Here is a 22,673-nt window from a genome sequence, read left to right as displayed (position 1 = left end):
GACATGAGCACTGTGACCAGCTGGGTAGCCATGGTGGCTGTGGGCACTCTGACCAGCTGGGTAGCCATGGCTGTGGGCACTGTGGCCAGCTGGGTACCATGGTGGCTGTGGGCACTGCTGCCAACTGGGTAGCCATGGTGGATATGGGCACTGCGGCCAGCTGAGTAGCTAGCATTAGTCCTCTGAGTTAAGAATCACCTGTTCAGAGTGAGACCCTGGGGAGGTCTCCAGTAATCAGAGGTGTCACCTGCACAGAAAGGCTGGTGACATTTATATTGGCTGCTTGTGGCTTCTCAGCTTCCTTCCGGGTTGGCTTCTGCCTGCCTTCGAGTCAGCACAAGCAAGCCTCCTGTATGAATGAATCCATACTGGCACCATGAGGCCCATTCATGAAAACACTGAAAGGACCTGAGCCTGGGTGGGAGGGGTCCCTGGAGTCCAGAAGGAAGCAGTGGGCCGCTACTCGAGGACATGGCCAGATCTTCCCACCTGGCAGGGGTGGCAGGCACTGCAAACATTGCCGACCAATGGAGGTGAGAAGGTGGCTCTAGACAGGCTCTTAAGGGGCCATGATATATCTTGCTAATGACCAGCAAAAGCAGGTGGTTGACCCAGGTCAGCTATATATGGTGTGGATTGCTGGGGAGAGTGACTCTCTTGCTGTTCCCCCTTAGTGGTTTTGGGGCTCACTTTCAGCTTTTGGATCATCTCTTCCTTGACTTTAGCAATCTGGTTGTGAGTTCCAGGTCTGACTAAATACTTCCTGTCCTTGGGAAGGTCAGGCTGCATATTTGAGTCTCTGGGCATGTTGGGCTCAGGGATCTGGATATTCAGAAATTGTGTGATTTACTGTGGTACACCTGACAGTGGAAGCCTAGACAAGGCTCTGGGGACCTCTCAGAGTATGCCATATGTTCTTGTTCAGCAGGCTTTTCCCTCAAAGTCCCCTTTCTTTAACCCTGCCAACTTCAAAGAAATGCTAGGTCTCCTCTGGGATCCCACTCTGTGTTGATGGGAGACAAATCTTGGGGAGTCTGGTGTCAGAGGCAAAGTGGCCAGCAGGACTCACAATCCTGACCATAGAAGTTGGGGCTCACACAGCCCTAACCATGGGAGTTGGGGCTCACAGAGCCCTCACTGTGGGAATTGGGGCTCACACAGCCCTGACCATGGGAAGTGGGGCTCACACAACCCTGACCATGGGAAGAGGGACTCACACAGCCCTGACTGGGAATTGGGGCTCACACAGCCCTGATGGTGGGAGGAGGGGTACCTGGCGAGCCTAATGCCTTGTGGCCCAGTCAGAACTTACTTGTGCTTCCATTCACAGGGAGACTATGAGGGTGACAACGTTGAATTCAACGACAGGAAAGTAAGTCTGCGACAGCAGAGTGGGAGGCGGGGCTGGGAGGGATGAATGGCCTGAGGGGCTCTCTGTTTCCTTTCGGCAGTCACTTTACCCAGCCCTTGACAGGCAGCTGACCATGCAAAGGAAAAATACCTCTTTGGAGCCCGCCTCTTCCTCTCTACCCTCCTCTCCTACACTGATTTCCAGGGAACCCCTGTCTTACGGGGTCACCCTGTACCTTGTCCCTGGTTCCCGTGGTTGTTGAATGCACCTGGCCTCATTCCACCGACACCAGGATCTGTAAACATGGACTCAACAGTGGCCAGTTGCCCAGAGAGCCACAGTCCCCACAGCATCCTGGGGAACTGGTTTCATGGTGTTCAAACCTAGCTGTCCTGGAATTCTTTTGAACAGAGAAGTTACCAAGCCCGAGGTCAGTGGAGCGCCCTCTGGGAAACACTACATGCCATTCACTGCTGTCCTTCCTCATTTCTCCAGCAGCCCAGAAGCCTCACTCTGCCCAGGGGATCCCCATGAAGCTGCTCCTGAGTGAGCGTTCCCCTCCCCAGATGCCTGCTCTCCACTCAGAAATGCCCCTGTCCCTTGACAGCCTTCCACCCTACATCTATACAAGCCTGTCTGTTAGCCCAACAAACCCAGGATCCTTCCTAGAGAGGGGCGTCCCTGTCCCTCTGCAAGTGACGTGCATGCGTGCGTTCTTGTGAATTTCACAATAGAGGCTTTGTCCCACACCTCAGGCCTGGGGGACCTCTGGGTGGCATGTTCTTGCCTCTCAGACTCCTTCAGCCCCAGGCTTGTTTTCAAATGGTTAGTACTTGATGTAACTTGCCTGCCCGGGAATCTAGCTGAAGATTCTATCTGATTTAGCATAAAAATGACATATTTGGTTAGTTTTAGTGTCCCATCTGGCATTCATCTGAGACCCCATGACCCGCTTAACTCCCTATCCAATCCTGCTGGAGAAGCATGGTCCACTCCGTGTCCTAACCAGCTCTGGGTCTCCCTTACCCCTTGTGTCCTCAGGCTCTTGACTGAGATCTTTCTTCCATGGACAGCAGCAACCCCATTTTGCTCCCCCATCCCCAGCCCCCTGCTTGCCCCAGAGCTGCAACCTCACTAGTTGTCATGCTGGTCATAGTAATTTGGATGACAGTCACACCATGTCAGGAATAGCTGTTACTTATTCAGATAACTTCCTGGCTCTGCTGAGTGTCAGGTTTAGTGACACGGTTCCAAGTTGTCCAGGCCCAACTACTAACTCTCCTGGGAACACCCCACACTCCAGTGAATTATATGTCCCAGCAAAGTATACAAGGCCTGGCCCATTGAAAAACCAGAGAATAATGATGCTCAAGTGGGTGGGTGGATATAAGGAGGGATGGGTGGGTGGGTGCATGGATGAATGAGTAATTAGTTATATGGAAAGATAGATGCATGGATAGATGAATAAATGGATGGGTATATATAAGGATAGTTGAAAGAGTGGATGGATGGATGGATGGATGGATGGATGGATGGATGGATGGATGGATGGATGATCTGGTAAGTAGATGGATATAAGGATGGCTAGATTGATGAGTAGGTAGATGGATAGATAGGTGAGTGAATGGATAGATGAGTGGATAGGTGAATGGATGGATGGATGGATGGATGGTGGATGGATGGATGGTGGATGAATGGGTAGATGAACAAGTGGGCAGATGGTATCAGTGAGTAGATATGATGATGGATGGAAGGAAGAAGGGAAGGTCAGGTAAGCATTTTGGTCCTATCACAGAACCTCTATTCCCCAATGATGGCTCCATTCTAAGTGACTTGGTTTGAAATTTTTCCCTTTTCTGTAACAAAAACTGTGGCTTCTTCCTTGCAATTCCTGCCCGATCCATGGATAAATAGACAGGTGATGGGTGGGTAGCTGGATGGCTGTAAAGATGGGCTGGTAGATGAATGGATGAATAGAAACGTCGGGAGCCTGACGCCAGGAACCTGACAGGAGCAGAGAAACAAAGTACAGCAAGGACATCTTCCTGGGCTGAGCAGTGTGGCAGTGAGGTTTCTGCCGGAGGGAGGTGTGAGCAGAGCTCGGCACAGACTGGCTGCCGGCAACCTCCACCACAGCCGCAGGTAGCTTCTGATCTTCCCCAAGACAGACCTTAATCAAAGTCAGGACACACCTGAACAGGGGCATTGCTACAGCCAGCAGTTGGATCCTGCCGAGGCCAGAAAGGGTCCCACAGAGAAGGGTACAGCCAGACCTCTAAGGAGGGGATTCTGGCGTTGTGGGAGATGTGCGGATGTGCCTGGAAGGAGTCTGTCCCACCACTGTCCTGGACTGAGCCCTGTCTGCTGCAGGTCACAGCCCGCCCACCCTGAGCCCTCCTCCTCCTAGGCTGGCAGAGACTGAAGTGACAGGAGGCTTCTCCAAAGGGCTTTAGTGAATCTCCCTGTGAGCCATTTGCCTGACAGCAAGGGTGAGGGAGGTTACCTCGGAGCAGGAAGAGTTCACAGTGCGGTGCTGAAGTAGAAAACAGTGTTTTCTCCTAACCTGTCAGGATGATGATGAGCCTGCAGAGGCCACACGGGCCAGCCAGACCCCAAGACATGCTTGAATCCTCCTGAGGTGGTTTTAAACAAATTATTTCTAAGAAGCTTGCACATCTTCACCCTTGTCTTTCTTTCCCTCCCTCTTCCCCCTCTGTCCTGCTCCCTCCTCAACTGTACCTCCCTGCTTTTTCTCCACGCTGGTAGGGAACTGGCAGGCACGTCCCAGCCTCACAGAAGGGCTCCCTGCTCCTCACAGGTGCCTTGGTCTCTCACTTGCTTTCTCTCCTGCTCCCTGGGGGGATGTGGACTGGCTATGGGTGAAACACACAGTTGTTAATTCTCAGAGCTGGAGAAGGGTTGGACTAGCAGCTCCATTGGTAGAGTGCTTGCCTAGTTCCACAAGACCCTGGGTTCACTCCCAAGTACTGCATAAACAGGGCATGATGGCTACAGTCCTAATTAGTACTTAGGAGGAGTTGACATCAGGAAGGTTAGGAGTTCAAAGTCATCCTCAGCTACACAACAAAGTCATGGATACTGCAATACACAAAATATCTTAAAAGATAGAAAGGTAGATAGAAGATTAGATAGATAGATAGATAGATAGATAGATAGATAGATAGATAGAAGATAGATAGATAGATAGATAGATAGATAGATAGATAGATAGATAAGAGAAGGGCCCCTCTCCCCTTGAGGCTGATACATGTGTGGGTCATGCTGCCTACCTGTCTTTCATCTCCAAAGAGTCACATGAACCAGTCGTCCCCATCTGGACCTTTTGAACTGGGAGAGAGCATCTCAGGCAGCATGGAAATCTCAACCACTGATGGGGAGGCTGAACAGACAGGGCACTAAGGTCTGCAAGAAGATGGCCTGCTAGCCGGGCGGTGGTGGCGCACGCCTTTAATCCCAGCACTCAGGAGGCAGAGGCAGGCGGATCTCTGTGAGTTCGAGACCAGCCTGGTCTACAAGAGCTAGTTCCAGGACAGGCTCCAAAACCACAGAGAAACCCTGTCTCGAAAAACCAATAAAAAAAAAAAAAAAGATGGCCTGCTGTGTTCCCTGCCTGCAGACAGGAACCATCCTGCCCCATCTAAAAGATCCTTGATGTCTGAGATCAGGACCCCAATTCTGCAACCTCCTAAAACCCTGATTTCCTCCCAAAAGCTCCCAGCTCCTAGTAGTCATATGAGACTCAACTGTACATATTCAGGGAGTCCATTCGTCCAGTCCATATGAATGGCTGCACATCTGGGTACAGAGACTCACCTCATCCCAATTTATGAATCTGAATGTTAAAGGGCTGGGGAAATAGCTGAGTTGGTGAAGAACTTGTCTTATAAGCACAAGGACCTGAATTCTATTCTTGGAACCTGTTGAAAAATATGTCAACGCGGCCACTTGCAAAGGGAAACAGGAGGGTGTCTGGGGTGCTGCGGACAGCCAGCCTAGTCCAGCTGGTGATCTCTAGGCTAACAGGAGTTCAAAGGAGGTGGATGGCCTTCCTACAGATGACATCCAAGCTGTCATCGTGTCTCCACATGCACATATATGTACACACATCTGTACATGGGCACACACACACGGTGGCATTTAAATAAATAAATGTAGTTGAATGTTACAGAACGAAGACACACAGCAAGCAACAGAGTATGAGGCAGGGACCCATGGGAATCCACAGAGCCATCCCTACCCAGTCTCCTTCCTGTTACTATTCTGATGCCAACAGAGAAACTCAACTGAGTTTCAGACAGTCCTGTCCCACAGAAGATTGACAGAGGGCTCTTAGGAAGAATGTGGGGACAGAGCCCAGGATAGGCATGGATGGTGTGTGCCAAGGAGGTTCTCTGGGTCCCCTTACCATCTGATCTGTACACAGGCGTAATGACAATACACAGACAGCTGCTCTGGGGTTTGGGTCACTCTGTCCTTTCCACACATTTGGAGTCTTTTCTAGTCTGTGGTTCCTACACCATCCATACTTTCTCGATGTATGTGTGTTGAGGTCATTCCTGGGATAGATCCACCGCTCTGGCCTTGTTCAAGGTGATCATGAGGATGTGGTCAGGAGTCCCACAGTGACTTTCTCAAGCCCCACCGGTAGGGTTACCGTAAGCAAGCACCTCTTGGGTGGCAGGTAAGGCTGGCAGCTCTTTTGTGTGAGTTTAGCAGGGCAGAAGGATGGTCTGCAAGAGTCTTGTCTCTGCCTACCAGCTGAGGTCAGTGTAGTACATCCACCTCATCGTAGAACCCAAAGCAAGATGCTCAGAAACCCTTGGCTGTGTCAGCTTCTGGGATCTGGAGAAGAGGTCATGGATGCTTTAGAAGGCTCCTTCATCCCCTGCTATAACCTTAGACTTTACACTTGGGAGGGAGTTTGGCCTGAGCAGAGGGGCAGCCATCCTCCCTTTCCATAGGCAGCTGTTTGGGGGGTTTAGGCCTCTCTCTCCTGCCATGAAAGACCCTGCACCTGGAGAGTGTGACACAGGAGCTTGGTGTGAATGCAAGTTAGTAATGTGGGTCCTGGGGATCAAATTCAGGTTGCCATGGCAAGCACCTTTACGGGCTGAGCTATGTGGCTGGCCCTGGTCTCTTGACAGGTGTTTATCAGAAGCTTAATCTCAGGAGATGAACCTCGTGCTCTCTGTATGCCATATTTTTTTTTCAATTTTGATGTTCATGTCTCTCTGTTTGAATGTTGGTGGTTTAGATAATAAACAATCTTGTGTCTGACCTAAGTGACCTCTTGATGTCAGATGTCATAGATGAATTCCCAATTCAGTCATAAGAAGCTGAGATTCCATAACCTTCTGGAAGCATCTTTCCTACCCCCAGTTGAACCAGAATGTCAGTTCCTTCCCTGGCATTCTCTAAGCATTTGTTGAATGAATGAATGAATGAATGAATGAATGAATGAATGAATGAATGATGGAGAGGCTAACAAACTCTGAAGCTCTCCCAGGGAGCAGCGTCAGTGTGTGACCTTCCACCAACTCCTTCTCCATTCTTTCCTCTCTCCAGCTCCTATATGAGGAATGGGCAAGCTACGGGGTCTTCTACAAATATCAGCCCATTGACCTGGTCAGGTGAGTCTGGGCACCTGGCCTCTTAGGCAGTAGCTGTGTGAAGTTAGACTCAAGGCCATGTCCCGGATGGTAAAGTCCCTGCTCATGTCAACTGCATCAGATATTCAGCCACATGGGAACCATTTGTACGTGAAGGCTGTATGGGCCGTTGGGTCTCCAGGAGGCAAGACAGCTCCAGCAGGGTTTGTGACACTGCCTAGCAATGTCTATTGGAGGACCAGCATTTGGCCATTCCCTTGAGTTCTCCTCAGCTTGGCCAGCAGCATAGCTGCTGAGATCACCTGCTTTGGGGTGTGGAAGGGAAGAAGTCTCTGCCTCAAGGTGTGAGAATTTGTAACAGGTCTGAGAGAACCTGCAGGACAGCCTGCGAGGCTGGCAGGAGGGGCAGCTAGTTGGGCTTCAAATCCTATGGGGGCTTGGTAGATGTGAATGGTGACAATACAGGGAGGGTCAGCAGACTCTCGGGGGGAGTGGTTAGTTTACTTGATGCCTCTGACCAAGTTCCATTTGTTGCTTATACTGATTGGGGCTTGGGATGGAACCCACAGCCATGGGGACACACTGGATCACAATGGAGGCGCACCCTTCCTCAGGGCGCAGAGGAGAGGCAGCATCAAACCTGGTGACACACACGTGTAATCCCAACACTTGGAAGATTGAGGCAGGAAGATCAGGATTTTAAGGCCAGCCTATATAGTGAGGTCAAAGGTAGCCTGAGCCAAAGAGAAAAATCCGGTCTCCAAAAGCTGGGAGACTGGAGATCCAGCCCAGCTGCTTTTGCAAGTGCTTGCTTGTAGCCCTAGGTTCAATCCCCAGCACAGAGTAAGCTAGGCATGGCAGTGCACACCTGTAAGCCCCGTACTTGGAAGAAGAAAAGAGGAGAATAACAAGTTCAAGGTCATTCTCAACTATATATTGAGCTTGAGTTCACCCTGGGATATATGAGAAAGAGAAAGTATGGATATTTTTAGGGTTACAGTTTAGTGGCAGAACATTTGCAGGTAGGTAGGAGCATATACAAAGACTTAAAGAGCACCCCAAACCTGATGAGGTGTCCTGGAGCCTCACTGACTCTCAGGCAGAAGAATCAGTGGTCCAATTGGAGTCATTCATTGTTGGGAGAGGGGCAGGGCATGATCTGTTCCATGGTCTAGGGTGTGAGTGCATCCCTTTGTTTCTCGGCGTAGGAAATACTTCGGCGAGAAGGTTGGCCTGTACTTTGCCTGGCTTGGCGCCTACACCCAGATGCTCATCCCTGCCTCGATTGTGGGTGTCATTGTCTTCCTCTATGGATGTGCCACTGTGGACGAAAACATCCCCAGGTAGGCACCAACCCTGCAGTCTGGGAGACATGATGATGAGGGGCACCCATGTTCTGAGACTGCCCAGAGGATCTGAGCTCTCACCCCCATGACCAGCTGCAGGACCTTCTCGGCATTGCCTCTGCCATGGAGCTGTGCATTGAAGCATTGTCGCTGGTTCTGATCAGTAGAGAACCCTGTGTCTGTCATCTGGGGAAGAGGTGGGGTCTTGTCAGACCAGAAAGACCATATCTGCCTAATTTTGCCTCTGTGATGTCTTATTTGTGTATGAGTGTATTGTATGTGTGTTTTATTGTGTGTATGAGTGTAGGAGTGTATTGTATGTGTGTGCACCACGTGTGCTCAGTACCCTTGGTGGCTGGGAGAGAGCAGAAGTCATCCTGGAGCTGGAGTTAAAGATGGCTATAAACTGCCACATGGTTGCTGGGACTCTAACCCAGGACCTCTGGAAGATCAGCCAGTCCTCTTAACCACTGAGCTATCTCTCCAACCCCTTCTATTTTAATATGTGAACAAGGCATCTGCTATTCCTTTCACCTGAATTCCCTCCCCAGTTCCCTCAGTCTCAGATTGGAGAAAGCTTGTCCCTGTGTCCTCATGGACAATACAAGGCTTTATAATGCCAGGATAATGCAATGCATGCTGGGGTTTGCTGATGGGACAGACGAAAATGGCTGAGACTTGGAGGCGGCAAGGCTGGTTGTCCGCTGCCAGAGCTCAAAGCTTGTGAGGGTCAGGTAGTGGAATAGGGGTGTTCCCATGATGTCCCTGAATAGAAGGGGCCCTGCCAGCTAGGGTGTGGACTCCCCAAGAGAGGGCACCAGGTTTTTTTACTCTGGCAGCTCCGTCTCCCTAAGTCATATGGTCAGAAAAGCGGCGACCAGCGTCATGGACGAAGCCAATACCCAGGCCAGTCCAACCCTGGCTTCTGCCCCAGTTGATCTTTGGCAGTCAGAGGCATGGAGTCCCCCTTGGAGTCCATCAGACAAGGCTGAGGTCTCAGGGAGGTGGTGGCCAGTGACATATCACCCCGTGCACCCTGCCCTACCTATCCTCTCTGAGTGCTGGACCTTCAGACTGTATTTCTTGATTTTGGCTGAGCTTAAGGCCCCCAGAAAAAGGGCTTTTGTCTGGATGCTGGCATTTGTATTGGAAGCTGAGGCTGGTGTGGGGGTGGAGGGGGCACAACTCAGACAAACGGTAAGACTCGCAGGCAGGCAGGCAGGTGGGCCGAACTGTGCCTTGGCACCGCCTGGTGCCGGTCTTGGGCCAAACAGACAGCATGACCCTGAGGTGCATATTACACAGCAGGAATGGCCTTCTACCCACCAGCTCCTAAGGAGAGGGAGCTCAGACCAGACCAGTAACAACTGGAGTCGTGCCTACTAATCTGTCTCAGTGAGAAGAGGGAGACGGGCCCTGAAGAACCAAGCCCTGGGCATCTGGTGACATTGCGCTCATTTAAGGCCCCAGGAAGATGGCAACAGCAGTGGCTACATTGGGTCTGGGGGCAACCTTGAAAGGGCCATCCACATGCTGGTCCATCTTGCTGCACCTTCCCAGCCATCCTACAGCATTGTGCCTCTTAGACTCAGCTCGTCTTGGTAGACTGAAAAACCAAGGCAACTGGACTCAGCACCCTTCCCAGGCTGCATGGTCACCCACGCCAGAGCAGACACTTCAGAGCCTCAGGCTCCAAGGCACACGTTTCCTCTCTCCTGGGTGCCCACCTCTCCCCCACGTATGTGTGTATACATCACATCTGCCCAGATACTCCAGAATCACTGTCTTGGTTGCGGTTAGCCTGTTCTCATCTTTGCATCTGTGGTGAGTGGCCAACACCCCTGATGCAAAGAAGAGAATGGAGCTGGTGCCCTCTGCCTTGGGCACAGAAGAGGGTCCCTGAGAGCCAACACAAGTGTGTGTGTGTGTGTGTGTGTGTGTGTGTGTGTGTACATCCTCTGAAACTTAGAAGCCACCAGCAGCAGAGGAGGAACTTCATCACTAGTTTGTGTGGTGTTCCCTGACCTGGGGGCCATCACACTGCAATCCCACCTTCATAAATGGGAGCAGGGGCCTGAAGAAGAAAAGTACATTCCTTAGGGCCACGCAGAAAGGTGAGACTTGAACCCCAGTCCACATACACATACACACAAGTTCATGTGGATCCAGAAGAAGAAGAAGAAGAAGAAGAAGAAGAGGAGGAGGAGGAGGAGGAGGAGGAGGAGGAGGAGGAGGAGGAGGAGGAGGAGGAGGAGGAGNGAAGAGGAGGAGGAGGAGGAGGAGGAGGAGGAGGAGGAGGAGGAGGAGGAGGAGGAGGAGGAGGAGGAGGAGAAGAAGAAGAAGAAGAAGAAGAAGAAGAAGAAGAAGAAGAAGAAGAAGAAGAAGAAGAAGAAGAAGAAGAAGAAGCAGCTAAACTCCCCACTTCAGCTTTCTGCCGGATGACCATCTGACCCCTGGGAATGAGTTCTCCAGCCCGTGCATCTATTTATAGATCAGGGTCAGGTCCAAGTTCAAAGGAAGGAGAGAGTCAGGGCAGGCTGTGGCTAGAGGGCAGTATGCCCGTCCCCCTGCTCATTTACCAGAAATGTTGAGCCTGAAGCTAGAGGTCTTGACCATGGTCACAGAGCTCAGAACAGTGTAGAACAGCCTAGAAGCCTGACCTTAGCAGGGGGCGTGTGACCCTAGGAGCCATTCTAAGCACAGGGCTTTGTTCAGAGAATAAGGTTCAAGTTCCACCTTGCTGCGTGGCCCTAAGGAATTTACTTTTCTTCTCCAGGCTCCTGCTCCCAGTCACGAAGGTGGAATTGCAGTGTGTTAGCCCCCAGGCCTGGGAACACCACACAGGCTAGTGATGAGGCCCCTCCTCTGCTGCTGGTGGCTTCTAAGTTTGTTCCAGCATATGTAGGGTAGGGTCCGGGTCCTCATCTCCTGAAGCATTGCCTCAGAATCCAGCCAAGCTTGTGCACCCACTCACTCCATTGACCAAGACCTACCATCCAGAAGCCTCCTGTCTCTTGAGTGAGCGTGAGCCCTTCAGGGTGCCTGGAGACCTGGCAGCTTAGGGGCATACTCCGTTGAGTGTAGCCACCCCAGAGAGGAGTCCTAGGCACCCTTTCTTCATCTTTGTAGCTGTCCATTTTGCCCTGTAAGGGTCATGGCCTGATGCCCAGTGCTACCAGAGAGTCACCCAGCATGGGTCTGGCCACAGTGAGGGCCTCCTGGCTGCAGTTCACTCCCTTCCTCCCTTAGGCGTCCAGGCCTGACCACAGAAGTAACTGGCCTCCATGCACAGCACAGCTTTGACAGGACCTAGGGATGGTAGGAAGGCTGGCTGGGGATCCTGGGCCATGGAAGTGTCAGGGGTGTTGACCTCTGGTATCACAGTTCAAGGTTCACCCCTAGAGGAGACACTCTGGTGACTCTTTCTGCCCCAAGAAGGATATGGGCATGGGTGGGTGTTTTAGAACTGGCTATGTCAGGGTTCTGTTCAAGGTGAAGATCCGGGGCCCTACCCCAAAACCACGGGAGCTTATGTCGGACAACATCGGGGTCTTGAGTGGAGCCTGGGGCCCTGAAACTCATGGTTAGGTATGGGTCACATGCCTGTGAGGCTTGTGGTAAGGAGAGGGGACAGAGTGGCTACAGCTAGCCAACATGCCTTGACTGTGACTACCAGGGCCACCCTCCATGGCCCCTGGAAAGTAGACTGGAACTTAAGAGGCCACCTCTATCTTGCAGCATGGAGATGTGTGACCAGAGACACAATATCACCATGTGTCCCCTGTGTGACAAGACCTGCAGCTACTGGAAGATGAGTTCAGCCTGTGCCACGGCCCGTGCCAGTCACCTCTTTGACAACCCTGCCACCGTCTTCTTCTCTGTGTTTATGGCCCTCTGGGGTAAGTGGATCCTTCCATTCGGACCACCCACATGGCAGGGACAGAAACACTCTCTTCTGACTTCGAGTCTGATGGTCCACAGGGTCTGTATACTGGTTGTGAAAGAGGGCCACATAGTGTTCCTGAAGGCCACAGATTTGCACCACGTCCAGGATGGGCACAGCTCTTTGGCTCTTCTAACCTGGCCAAAAGGTGTCAGAGTAGGCCAGGATCTGAGAAACACTGCATGTGGATTGTCACCCAGAGGGTCATGAGTGGTCTGAGGTCACCCAGCTCTAAGCAGCAATGGCTGAATTAAATTTGCCATCCTCAAGTCTGAGCCTGACCAGAGTCAGAGACACCTGGCTGTTCACCACAGAGACTCTAGCCTCAGCCGCCACAGTCTGGGACCCAGACTTCAACTTTGAAGACAGGCTAGTCTGGGAAGTGTAGCTGTTGCATACCTACGGATGATGACCATGGTAATGATGATGGTTGTGCACGTGCACACGTGCGTGCACACATGTGCATGAAGGCCAGAGGACATCCTCACATGTTGATCCTCAGGAGCTGTCTACTGTCTCTGTGGGAGATTTTGTATGATTTTTTTATTGCATTTTATCTATTATTTATATGTTTTGTGTGCGTGTAGAGGGTTGCACATGAGCCATGGCATATGTGTGGAGGTCAGAGGGCACTATTCAAGAGCTGGTTCTCTCCTTATACCATGTGACCAAAGGGGCACTTGGATTATCAGGTTTGGTGGCAAGTATCTTTGCCCTCTGAGCCATCTCACCAGCCCCATCTTCTGTTTTAGGAGACAGTGTCTCTTCCTGACCTTGAACTCACCATGTAATGTTGGACAAGCTGTCCAGAGAACTCCAGGGTTCTCTTATCTCTACTTTCCCAGCACTGGGATTAGAAGTACATGCTACAGCACCCAGCTTTTTACATGAGTTGTAGGGACTGAACTCAGGTGCTCATGCTTATACAACAAAATCTTTACCTCAGAGCCAGCTCCCCAGCCCCCCTAGATGATTCTGATGGCAAATAAGACAGGTCCCTTTTTTGCATGACTTTCCACAAACTGGCCAGAAGGGGATACAGGATACACACGGGGGCAGCTATAATTCCCACCCTGGCTGCAGGTTCTGAGCATGCACCTCCAGGGCTCCCAGCTGGTAGGAGTGAAGGGCTTAGAGACCTAAGGGAGGTAGCACAAGAGGGCTGCCTGAAAGAGGTGGAAAACTCTTGAGCTGAGCTATGGTAACCTTGTAAGTGGCATTTGAGTCAGAGAGGCCGCACTTTAGCCCCTCAGTCTTAGCTGGCCGACTGGCTGCAGGAGCAAGGGCCAGGGCAGCCTTGGACACTCTTGACTGTGACCAGTGGGAATGGGAAGCCACTGTAAACCAAAAGACTGATGGTCTTTTTAATTCTGGGTCCCTTCCCTGTCTATGCAGCCTTGGTCTGTGATGGTTAGACAAAAACCTTACTAACAGGGAAGAGCTGTAAAAGACGTAGCAGACTCTCCTGTCCACCTGGGTCTCAGGCCACTCTCCCCGCTGCCTGAAGGTCCCAGTCTGAGGCTTTCCCTTGGTGCCGATGCTCAGCTGCAGTAGCCCGGGGTTGGGCTGACCTACGTGGTTAGGAGGCAGGTGTGCATGCAGCATGAGACATACAACAGGTAAGAGTCAGAGTGGAGGACCTGGCAGGTCGTTCATTGCTGCCTCTGAAGCCACTGAATGGCTTAGTGTGTTTACACTCCTGGGACTTTGATTAGGACTCCAGGCTGTAAGCTCAGCTCCTCATCTGTCTGTAAGGTAGGCGTGAGACGAGAGAAGACAGACCATGGTTACAGGCTGAGCCCATGTTCCACTGAGAGCCAGCCCTTCTGAAAATGGTAGCTTCTACTGAACACATTGGAATATTGTAGGGAATTAAAGGAAATGCCTATTAATGCCCAGGGGGCTTAGGAAATGGCTCACTAGGTAAGAGTTCTTGCTGTGCAAGCATGAGAATCTGAGTTCAAATCCCTGTTTACAAGAGGGGGGTGGGAATGAGAATGACTGTGTGTGCCTGCAACCTTAGAACTTTGGGGTCATTGACAGGACAACCACTGGGGCTTTGGGGCTGCCAGCATCTCTTAAAAGACTTATCAGTCAGTGTTTAAGGGGTGTTGCCAAGTATTCATCACCTCAGAAACCACAGGAAGCAAGCCTGGGTGTGTTCAGTGCTCTTAAGTCTTAACAGCTTGGATTCCAAGGAAACAGTGTGTGCAAAGGCCCTGGGGGTGAGGCGCAGGACTCAGAAGGGGCCTGCTGCTTCAGGAAATGGGTGGGAGCATGTCAGGGGATCTTAGAGAGGCCAGCAGCGACCTGCTCTAAAGAACGTCGTGTTCTTGTTAGGAGGACTCAGAAGCCAGCACTCTGGGTCACTGTGTCATGGATGTTTTTCTGTCTTACACTTGAGTCAGAGGCCATAAATGTCAGAGAAAGTCCTGCAGTGATTGATCTGGAGGGACTCAATTGCAATGGAACATTCTGTGAGCCTTGGTGCGCTCGGATTCACCACGTTCACACAGTGCAGCGCTGCTCACCTTGGGAGGAGCCGCCTTGTGTGTGTGTGACAATGAAGTCCCCTCCCTGGAGAATTCTAGGAAGGAAGGTGGAAGGGGAACATCTGGAGCCTCAGCCCCCTCAAAGTTCCCCTACGGTGAGGGCTTCTTGAAGAGGAAAGACACCTCCCCTGGAGAAGACGTGTTTGTATGGCCCCGTACTTTGAGCGTAATCCTTCCTGAGATCTTGGGAAAGAGCAGCTTGAACCCAAGTTCCATTCACACGGCCTTACCTTGAGGGTAGAAAGTATTCACGCACAATGGATGAAGTCCTGTCACAGGTAGCCTGTGACACACCCACTATCGTGGTCTCTCCCATGTGTACAGAGCCATCCCTCTTATCCGAGCAAGGCCTGTGGTGCCTACTCTAAGTCGTGTTCCAGATAAGGCAGGGTCTGGTGAGATTTTTTTTCTTTCTTTTTTTTTTTTTTTTACTATGGAATTTCATGAATTCCACACTGGCCTCAGACTTGCTATGTGGCCAATGATGACCTGCATTCCTCTGCCTTCTGTATCTTAGGATCAGGGGTGTGTGTTATCATCTCATGGCCATACAGATTCTGCATAGTCTCAGCATCTCTCCGATTCTTCCCCTCATTCCTGCCCCCAGGCAGGGGCACACACTGCTCACCTGGGACACCCCCACAGTGACACCTCCTGCCTTCCTCCCCCCTGTGCCCACAGCACACATATTAGTCTAAGCTGTGCCGGGTTAGTCACTTCGGCACTAGCTTGTTCACTAGCTCACTGGCCTGGGAGCATACATAGCAGCTGGGGCCTCGTTTCAGCTGCCCTCTAACAGCTGTGTGACAATAGGAGCAGACTCCGTGTGTGTGTGTGTGTGTGTGTGTTTACCTGCTGTGTTCTGAAGCCATCCCTGGGAAGATGAACAGAAGGGACACTCATACCTGTTCTCAGGGGCCCAGGGTCATTTGCCCATTTTCCTCCCAGTGAGGGTGGGGCTTGTCATCCAGGATCCTTCAGGGAGCTTACTAAAGAGCAAATTCTAGGACTGTGACGCAGGTCAGAGAGGGACGCTATGCCTTCATGAAGCCTTGGGTTCAGTCCTTAGCCCCCCCTCCAAAAAGTAAAATCCTGGATACCATGTCTGACCTACTGAATTGTCACCCAGGATCCCAAATCTGTCTGCTGAACAAGGTTGGTGGGCTTCCCTGCCCAGACATCTGGAGGTGTGTTCTCTAATGAGGGTTCTGAAGCCCAGAAAGGTTAAATGGTTTGCTGGAGATCACACAGGCTAAGAGACTGATGATGGCTCTGCCTGTCTGCCTCTAAGGTCCACCTAAGGGCTCTGTTTGGAACTTGTAACTCATTTAAATGTTCTCCTAGCCCCTGCAAGGTGCCCGCCTGAGAAAACAGATGTTTGCCTTAAGCTGTTAATGAGGGCGCACGGGCAGGAGTTGCCCGGCAGGGGTTCTTCTCATTAATTGCTTGTGTGTGGTAGGGCAGTCAGTCAGCCACTCTTTATTGAACATTTATTCTTTCCAGAGCTGTCAGGGTCAGAACCTGGGCCCAGGCAGCCCTAACCAGCCAGGCTCATCCACAGTCCTCAGCGAGTCAATTAAACAGCTAAGTAGTAGTGAAAAGCAGAGGAGAGACATTCTGTGCGGTCACCTTGGGAAGAGGGACAAAGAGGTCCAGAGACTTCCGAATCTGTCCTCGGGGTCCAGACATAAGGTTCTGGGTTAAACAGGGGGCAGGAGGTGTGCATAGCTAAGCAGTCCTGGTCAAGGTGTGGTCCTGCCTGTCACTGACCCATCACTGTCTGCTCCAGGCTCTCCTGCAAGGTGGTCTGACAAGTTCTCAGAACTCCGTGAGATCTCTCTGGGAGACAGGCTCCCCCTCTGGCTGGCACCAGGCTTCAGCCTTTCTCTTCCCCAGCATGAGACTCCTGGGAAAATTCCAAAGCCGTGGGGTCCATTGTTTGAACAGTTTGATGGCCGAAGGGAGGGGCACACGAGCCTCTTCAGAATTTCTTTGCTCCTGCTAGGGTGGTGAGCGTTTGTCAGCCTCCTCTCTGAGACCCTGTTACACTGTGCCTTCAAAGCGCTACCCGGCCTGAGGAAGAGCAGGCAGGAGCTTTCATTCTCCTGAGGCTGGGGTCTCACCAGCATGTCTCCATTGTGTGCCTGTCCGTCAAGTAGAGAGGCAAGCACTGGCTCACTCCACACCCACCCACTTGAGAGAAAGCAAAAAAAGAGGGAAAAGCCAGCCCCCTCCAGTGAGGCCTTCCTTCAGATAAAGGAAGCTTATGTCGAAAGGAAAGAAGCAAGAAGGGGCCCGCAGGAGAGAGCTGCGGGAAGAAGTAGAAAACGTAGGAAAACTCACCCTGGGCCCTTTGCACAGCCGCACAGCGAGCTGTCAAGGGCCGTTAGGAGATCTCAAATCCCTCATCAATTACCCGTTCATTACCCTCTGAAGGATTAGTTCTCCCCAAATCCCTCCCTCCATTGAGGCCTTTTCCTGCACTCCAGCTGTTCCCAACTCTGCACAATGGCAGGCCTGCGGAACTGTTCCCGCTGACTGCAAGGAGGAGTGGGGCTCACTGTCCCCCAGAACTGCTGTTTTCATCTTTAAAACTGCTTTTTAATCTTTGCCTCAGTAGCGTGGGCTCAGCAATCCCGGCTTCCGACGGCCCCTGCCTGCAATGCCTGACATCTTAAAGCTTGGAACGAAATGTCACGTTGAGCAACTTTGAGCCCATTTAGCTATTCACCGCCATCAATTTTCTGACATTATAGAATAATCACAGGTCTTAATCATCTGCCAGTTTCGCACAGAACAAAGGATGGTGGTTTCTGCCCAGTGGCAGGGGCTGGAGGGACTGCTGAATGACATGTCAGATTTGAGCCTGAGATTTGATGATGTTGTCCCAAACTGGGCCCCATCATCTCAAGTTGGAAGGGGACATCAGAGTTATTCTGTGACAATCTGCTGAGATCAAAAGACCAGTGGTGGGTCATGAACTGAACTTTTGTATTGAGTGGGTAGGGTCCCAGTGACCCATGTAAAAATGCAGAGCTTCCATTGTCTGCACTGAAGGCTGGGCAATGGAGAGTTCCCAGACTCTGTAGCTCCCTGGGCACCCAGCTGAGCCCTCGCTGGGCAAGCATCTACCCTGCTGGGAATAACCACCACAGGCTTCACTCTCGGGAGTGCACTCCATTTCTTTGCATTGTCTGAAGGCTGCACATCCTAGATCCAGGTCCTGTTGGGTGTCAGGTCCTGGCGCATAGATGACTCTTTCTCACTGTGTCCTCACACAATAAGACTCCCCTCAATAAGGGTGCTAATCCCACCCTCAAGGGCCCCAGTGGCCCCACTTCCCACAGCATCTCTTTGGGGGTGAAGACCTCAACCCTGAAATTTAGGATTTACACAAATGTACCATAATCAGAAACCCATCAGGATATGATAAAATATGGCACATACCATTCCATGATGGCACTTAGCCAGTATTTACAAAAATAAGAAAGCTGGGGATAGGGAGGTGGCCGGATCAGCAAGAGGACTTGTACAAGCTTGAGGACTTGAGTTCTAATCCCAAGAACCCAAATAAAGATTTGCCATAAATGTTCTAGATGTTTCCATGTTTGGGCCACATAGAGCAATGACAACATTGCAGTCCCTGACCTGTGCTGTGCTGACTGACACAGGAGGTGTCCTTCAGAGTAGCTGGAAGGTGAGAGCAGGCCCCACTGCTCGGAGCACACAGAGCTCCACAGGAAACACACCCAGCCCTTCTCCCACTGGGGAGACTGAGGCTGGTGGAGCCCACTCACGTGTTCATCTCATGCCCAGGACTGATCCCTCACTACCCAGTGCAGGACCCTCCAAGGAAAGACAATTATGTGACACACTGAAGCCAAAACAAAGGCTTAAGGAAGCAGGACGGTGTCGGTGCTGTTCCAGCCCTGACCAGGGTCCCACTCACTGCCTGTCTTGTGCTGCCCCAGCCTGTGCTCTCCGCGCCAAGGTGGTGAGCTTGCTATTCAGACACCATGCCCGGCTCACCCCATGTGGCTGGAAAAGTCTTCCCTTCCACAAGCCATGTTGACATCGCAAGATCAGGGTACAGGTCTCTCCATTTATTGAGATGGCCCGGGTGTACCTATGCCTCAGTTTATGTCTGTGAACTGGGGTGTGTTAACCCAGCTTCAGTGGTCCTGGGGATTAGGCAGAAGGGGTTCATGTGGGAAGATGCTGTGTGCCTTAACTGTTATATGATGGTATATGTTATGTGCGGTGTCAGCACTGGGGAAAGCATCTAGCAGGATTCACGGCAGGAGAATGGACCACAGGAGTACCCTGAGAAGATGAGTAATTGACTTCCTTCTTGCCCACATGGAAGAGACTTTTTCCATTGATCTGATGCCCAGCACTGGGGTCTGACCCTGCCCGTGTGAGCCTTCTCGATCCCCTCCTGCAGCCTCATCTGAGCACAACCTTGTTCTCTGCTCCATCTCCAGAGCCCAGCTGGTGTGCACCGTGGGCCTGTGGCCAAGCACAGAATGTCCAGCTCCAGCCTCCTAGTGCCAGCGCTGGCCTCTGGCTCATAAGAAAGAAACAGTCAATTCCGATTCTCATATTAAATATTTATATTTCTCGGCATAGTCAAGGGTTGTTGAGTCCTAATCAGTCTGGATCCCAGCAGGTTAGAACCCTCACATCTCCCTTCAGACAAGCAAAGAGTGTTCCAGAACCAGCTGAGTGCTGTGACCTTAGGCACGTTGCTTGACCTCTCTGCTTCTCTGTTTCCTCCTGCAAAAAGGACACACTCAGTATGATATGATGGCTAACACCTTTAATCCCAGCAACTGGGAGACAGAGGCAGGAGGAACTCAGTGAGTTCAAGGCCAGCCTGGTCTACTTAAGTGAGTTCCCAGCGAGCTAGAACTGCATAGAGAGAAAAAAGAAAAAGAACAGCTCAAATACGTGGGCATATAAAATATGACTATGATTGGTTTTTTCCTTTAAGGAAATCTCATGTCTGTCAGCATTATTCGGGTATCATAATTAAGCACAGACCCATGAGTCAGACAGACTCAGTTCAGAATTCTCTTCTGCGCTTGCCCTTGGAAACAGTGTGGCTCCTCCCAAGCCTCGGTGTCCTGGTTTTTCTTTCTTATGGAATCGTTCCTTCTGTTTCTGATGCTGATGGACATGGGGTTACCCCACTCATTTCCACAGCAGTGTGGCACTCTATGGCCTGTCAGCGACTGCAGCTGGCAGGCCAGGGAGCTGGGTGTAGAGAGGAGACTAGAGGTGGTAGGGAGGAGCCCGGCTTCTCAGACTGTCTAAGATCTGGGTGCCTTGTAAGGGAGATAGAAGCCATGACATCAACACTGTGAGGGACAGGGACTTCTGGGGCAGGTGGAGATGTGCCTAGCCCTGGCCTCTGCCATGATGCTATTCCCAGGGCAGAGGCGTCTTTCTCCTTCATCTCCCATTACCTCCCCGTGGGCAGGGAAGGGTTTCACAGAACTCTTCTAGGGATCTAAGGATGTTTGGATGTGTTGACTTAGATGCATCTTCAGCTCAGAGCCCTGAGGTTGCTAGGCCTCTCAGCTCTCACGTGCCTGTGCTGGGGGCATCCACAGTCCTTTCTTCCGGCCTTCAGACTCTGCAGGCTCCCATGCTCTCTAGCCCTCCTCTGCTGCTGGTCTCCAGGTGACAGTGCCTCCATCTTCTTAGCCTCCAATCCTGTTCTTGGGCTTCTCATCATGGTCTCTTGAGCCCGCCATGTGACTATAATGACAGTTTCACCCCCTTATGTCTGACGAGGACATCCTGGGTAATATGTCACAGTGCATGTACCCAGCATGCACCCGCCTGTGTTCTGCCTCTTAACTACACTGAACAATGCCCTATGCATGGGTGCAGTCCCTCGGGGCTGCTGGCACTGCCCTCGGAAGGCACCCATAGCAGGGTGGCTGATGACTGATGGTGTAGTGGTCCCGGCCCTAGGTTTCTGAGACTTCTCAAACTGCTCTGAGTGAGAGCTGTGACTGTGTGCTCCTCGCCTGCCACCAGACATAAGCAAAGACTCCCCTTTCTTTGTGACCTGACTGGCATTTGTATTTTTTTTTTTTTTTTTGTCTTTTGGTAGCATTTATTTTCTGACTATGATGGGGGAGGATTTTGTTTTGTGTTTATTTCTCTTTTGTTTGACCTGTTGTGGTTGTGGTTTTTGGTTCCCTTGTTGAAGTAGTGAGAAAGAGCATTAGGATGCTTCTCCCTTCTCCCTTTGTCCTGGGACAGCAGTGATAGTGGCTGTGTCCTCACAGCTCTGACTTCCATTAGGAAGCCCACACAGATTCCCGTCTGGGAGGAATGTCTTATTTTTGTCTTGACATCCCACTTATCAGATCAGCAGTTTGTGGCCTGTGCGCCTCAGTTTCCTCCTCTGTAGAGTACTGGGCTATCAATACTGGTGGATAACCGCAGAGATACACACTTTCACAGAGACACACGCTTCGCGTGGCAGTTCTTGGCACAGCATCTTGCATGTGGTAGCCTGAGAATCTCGAGCTCTGATGACTGTGTCCAGCCCCCTGCCTCTGCTGACTTTCTGAGCCTGTAAAGCTTGCCTTTACAAGCTGTGTGTTTATAAAACCGCCCGTCCACACAGGAGAGCCTCTCTGGGTCAGGTCCCTGCCGAGTACTGTGGACAGAGGAACTAGGCCCTATTCCTGCCCCAGATACCTAGAAAGGTCACATGCATGGACAGGGATTGTCCTGGAAGGTGGCAGGAACAGCACAGATGAAGTTTGGGGTTGGTCCTGTATAGTTTGATTTCATACAACAATGTAATATCTGAGGTCAGGTAACTTCATAAAGCAAAGAGATTCATTTTGATTCATGATGCTGGAGGTTAAAGGTTAAGAGCCCATCTCTGGGGATAGCCTTGTTGCTGGCAGTGTCATAGGGCAATGCAGGGCCTCACTTGGCAAGAGACGGGAAACAATGTCTTCCCTCTTTCTACAGAACCACAGGGGCTTGTTCAGCGGGCTTCATCATCCCGCATACCTATATGAACTATCGCCTCCCGAAGGCCCCGCCCCTGGGCAGCAGCACAGTGGGATTAGCTTCCTTTGTCTTCAAAGCTCACTGTGGTGATCAGATTCAGATTTCAGCACTGAGTCCTGGGAGAGGCTCCAGCCATATCTGCAGCAAGCCTCTTCTGAGGGGTCCGCTGATGTGTTTTCTTTAAAATTTATTTATTTATTCATTTATTTATTGGTTTGTTTGTTTTTGATTTTCCCAGATAGGGTTTCTCTCTAACTTTGGAGCCTATCCTTTGGAACTCACTCTGTAGACCAAGCTGGCCTCAAACTCAGAGATCTGCCCATCTCTGCCTCCCAGGTGCTGAGATTAACAGTGGGCACCACCACCTCCAGGCTAGCTATTTATTTATTTTATATGTATGTGTGTACGCAGGAGTGTATGTATGTGTACCACATGGGTGCAGTACTTTAATAGGTCAGAAGAGGGCATCAGATCTCCGGGACTGAAGTTACTGGTGGTTGTGACCACCATGTGGGTTGGGTTATCTGCCAAAGCAGCCAGTGTTCTTAACCACTGAATCATCTCTCCAGCCCTTGGCTGGTGTTTTCTGAGACTGGATGTGTATGTGGGTATTTGGGGGTGGGGTTGTCATCAGCTTTTCCTGAAGAAGGTGGCATTTGAGAGCCGGTCGGTGGTGGCACACGCCTTTAATCCCAGCACTCGGGAGGCAGAGGCAGGCGGATCTCTGTGAGTTCGAGACCAGCCTGGTCTACAAGAGCTAGTTCCAAGACAGGCTCAAAAACCACAGAGAAACCCTGTCTCGAAAAA

The 22,673-nt window shown here is 51.3% G+C and overlaps 1 protein-coding gene across 10 annotated transcripts in view; it reads left to right on the top strand.

The window, feature by feature from the left end:
* The window catches only part of Ano1 (anoctamin 1), a 160,931-nt gene that overhangs the window by 100,176 nt on the left and 38,082 nt on the right, over nucleotides 1-22,673 (top strand). For all 10 annotated transcript variants that reach the window (XM_050136714.1, XM_050136704.1, XM_050136713.1 and 7 more), the window contains 4 exons: nucleotides 1,331-1,372; nucleotides 6,938-7,002; nucleotides 8,190-8,324; nucleotides 12,066-12,226. In XM_050136714.1, the coding sequence (XP_049992671.1) occupies nucleotides 1,331-1,372; nucleotides 6,938-7,002; nucleotides 8,190-8,324; nucleotides 12,066-12,226 (403 nt within the window). The remainder of the gene's footprint in view (nucleotides 1-1,330; nucleotides 1,373-6,937; nucleotides 7,003-8,189; nucleotides 8,325-12,065; nucleotides 12,227-22,673) is intronic.

The sequence above is a fragment of the Alexandromys fortis genome, unplaced genomic scaffold (assembly GCF_014885135.2).
Source record: "Alexandromys fortis isolate MF-2015 unplaced genomic scaffold, M_Fortis_MF-2015_v1.1 scaffold_3, whole genome shotgun sequence".
Classification (NCBI taxonomy): Eukaryota; Metazoa; Chordata; class Mammalia; order Rodentia; family Cricetidae; genus Alexandromys; species Alexandromys fortis.
This window is presented reverse-complemented; position numbering and strand designations above follow the sequence as displayed.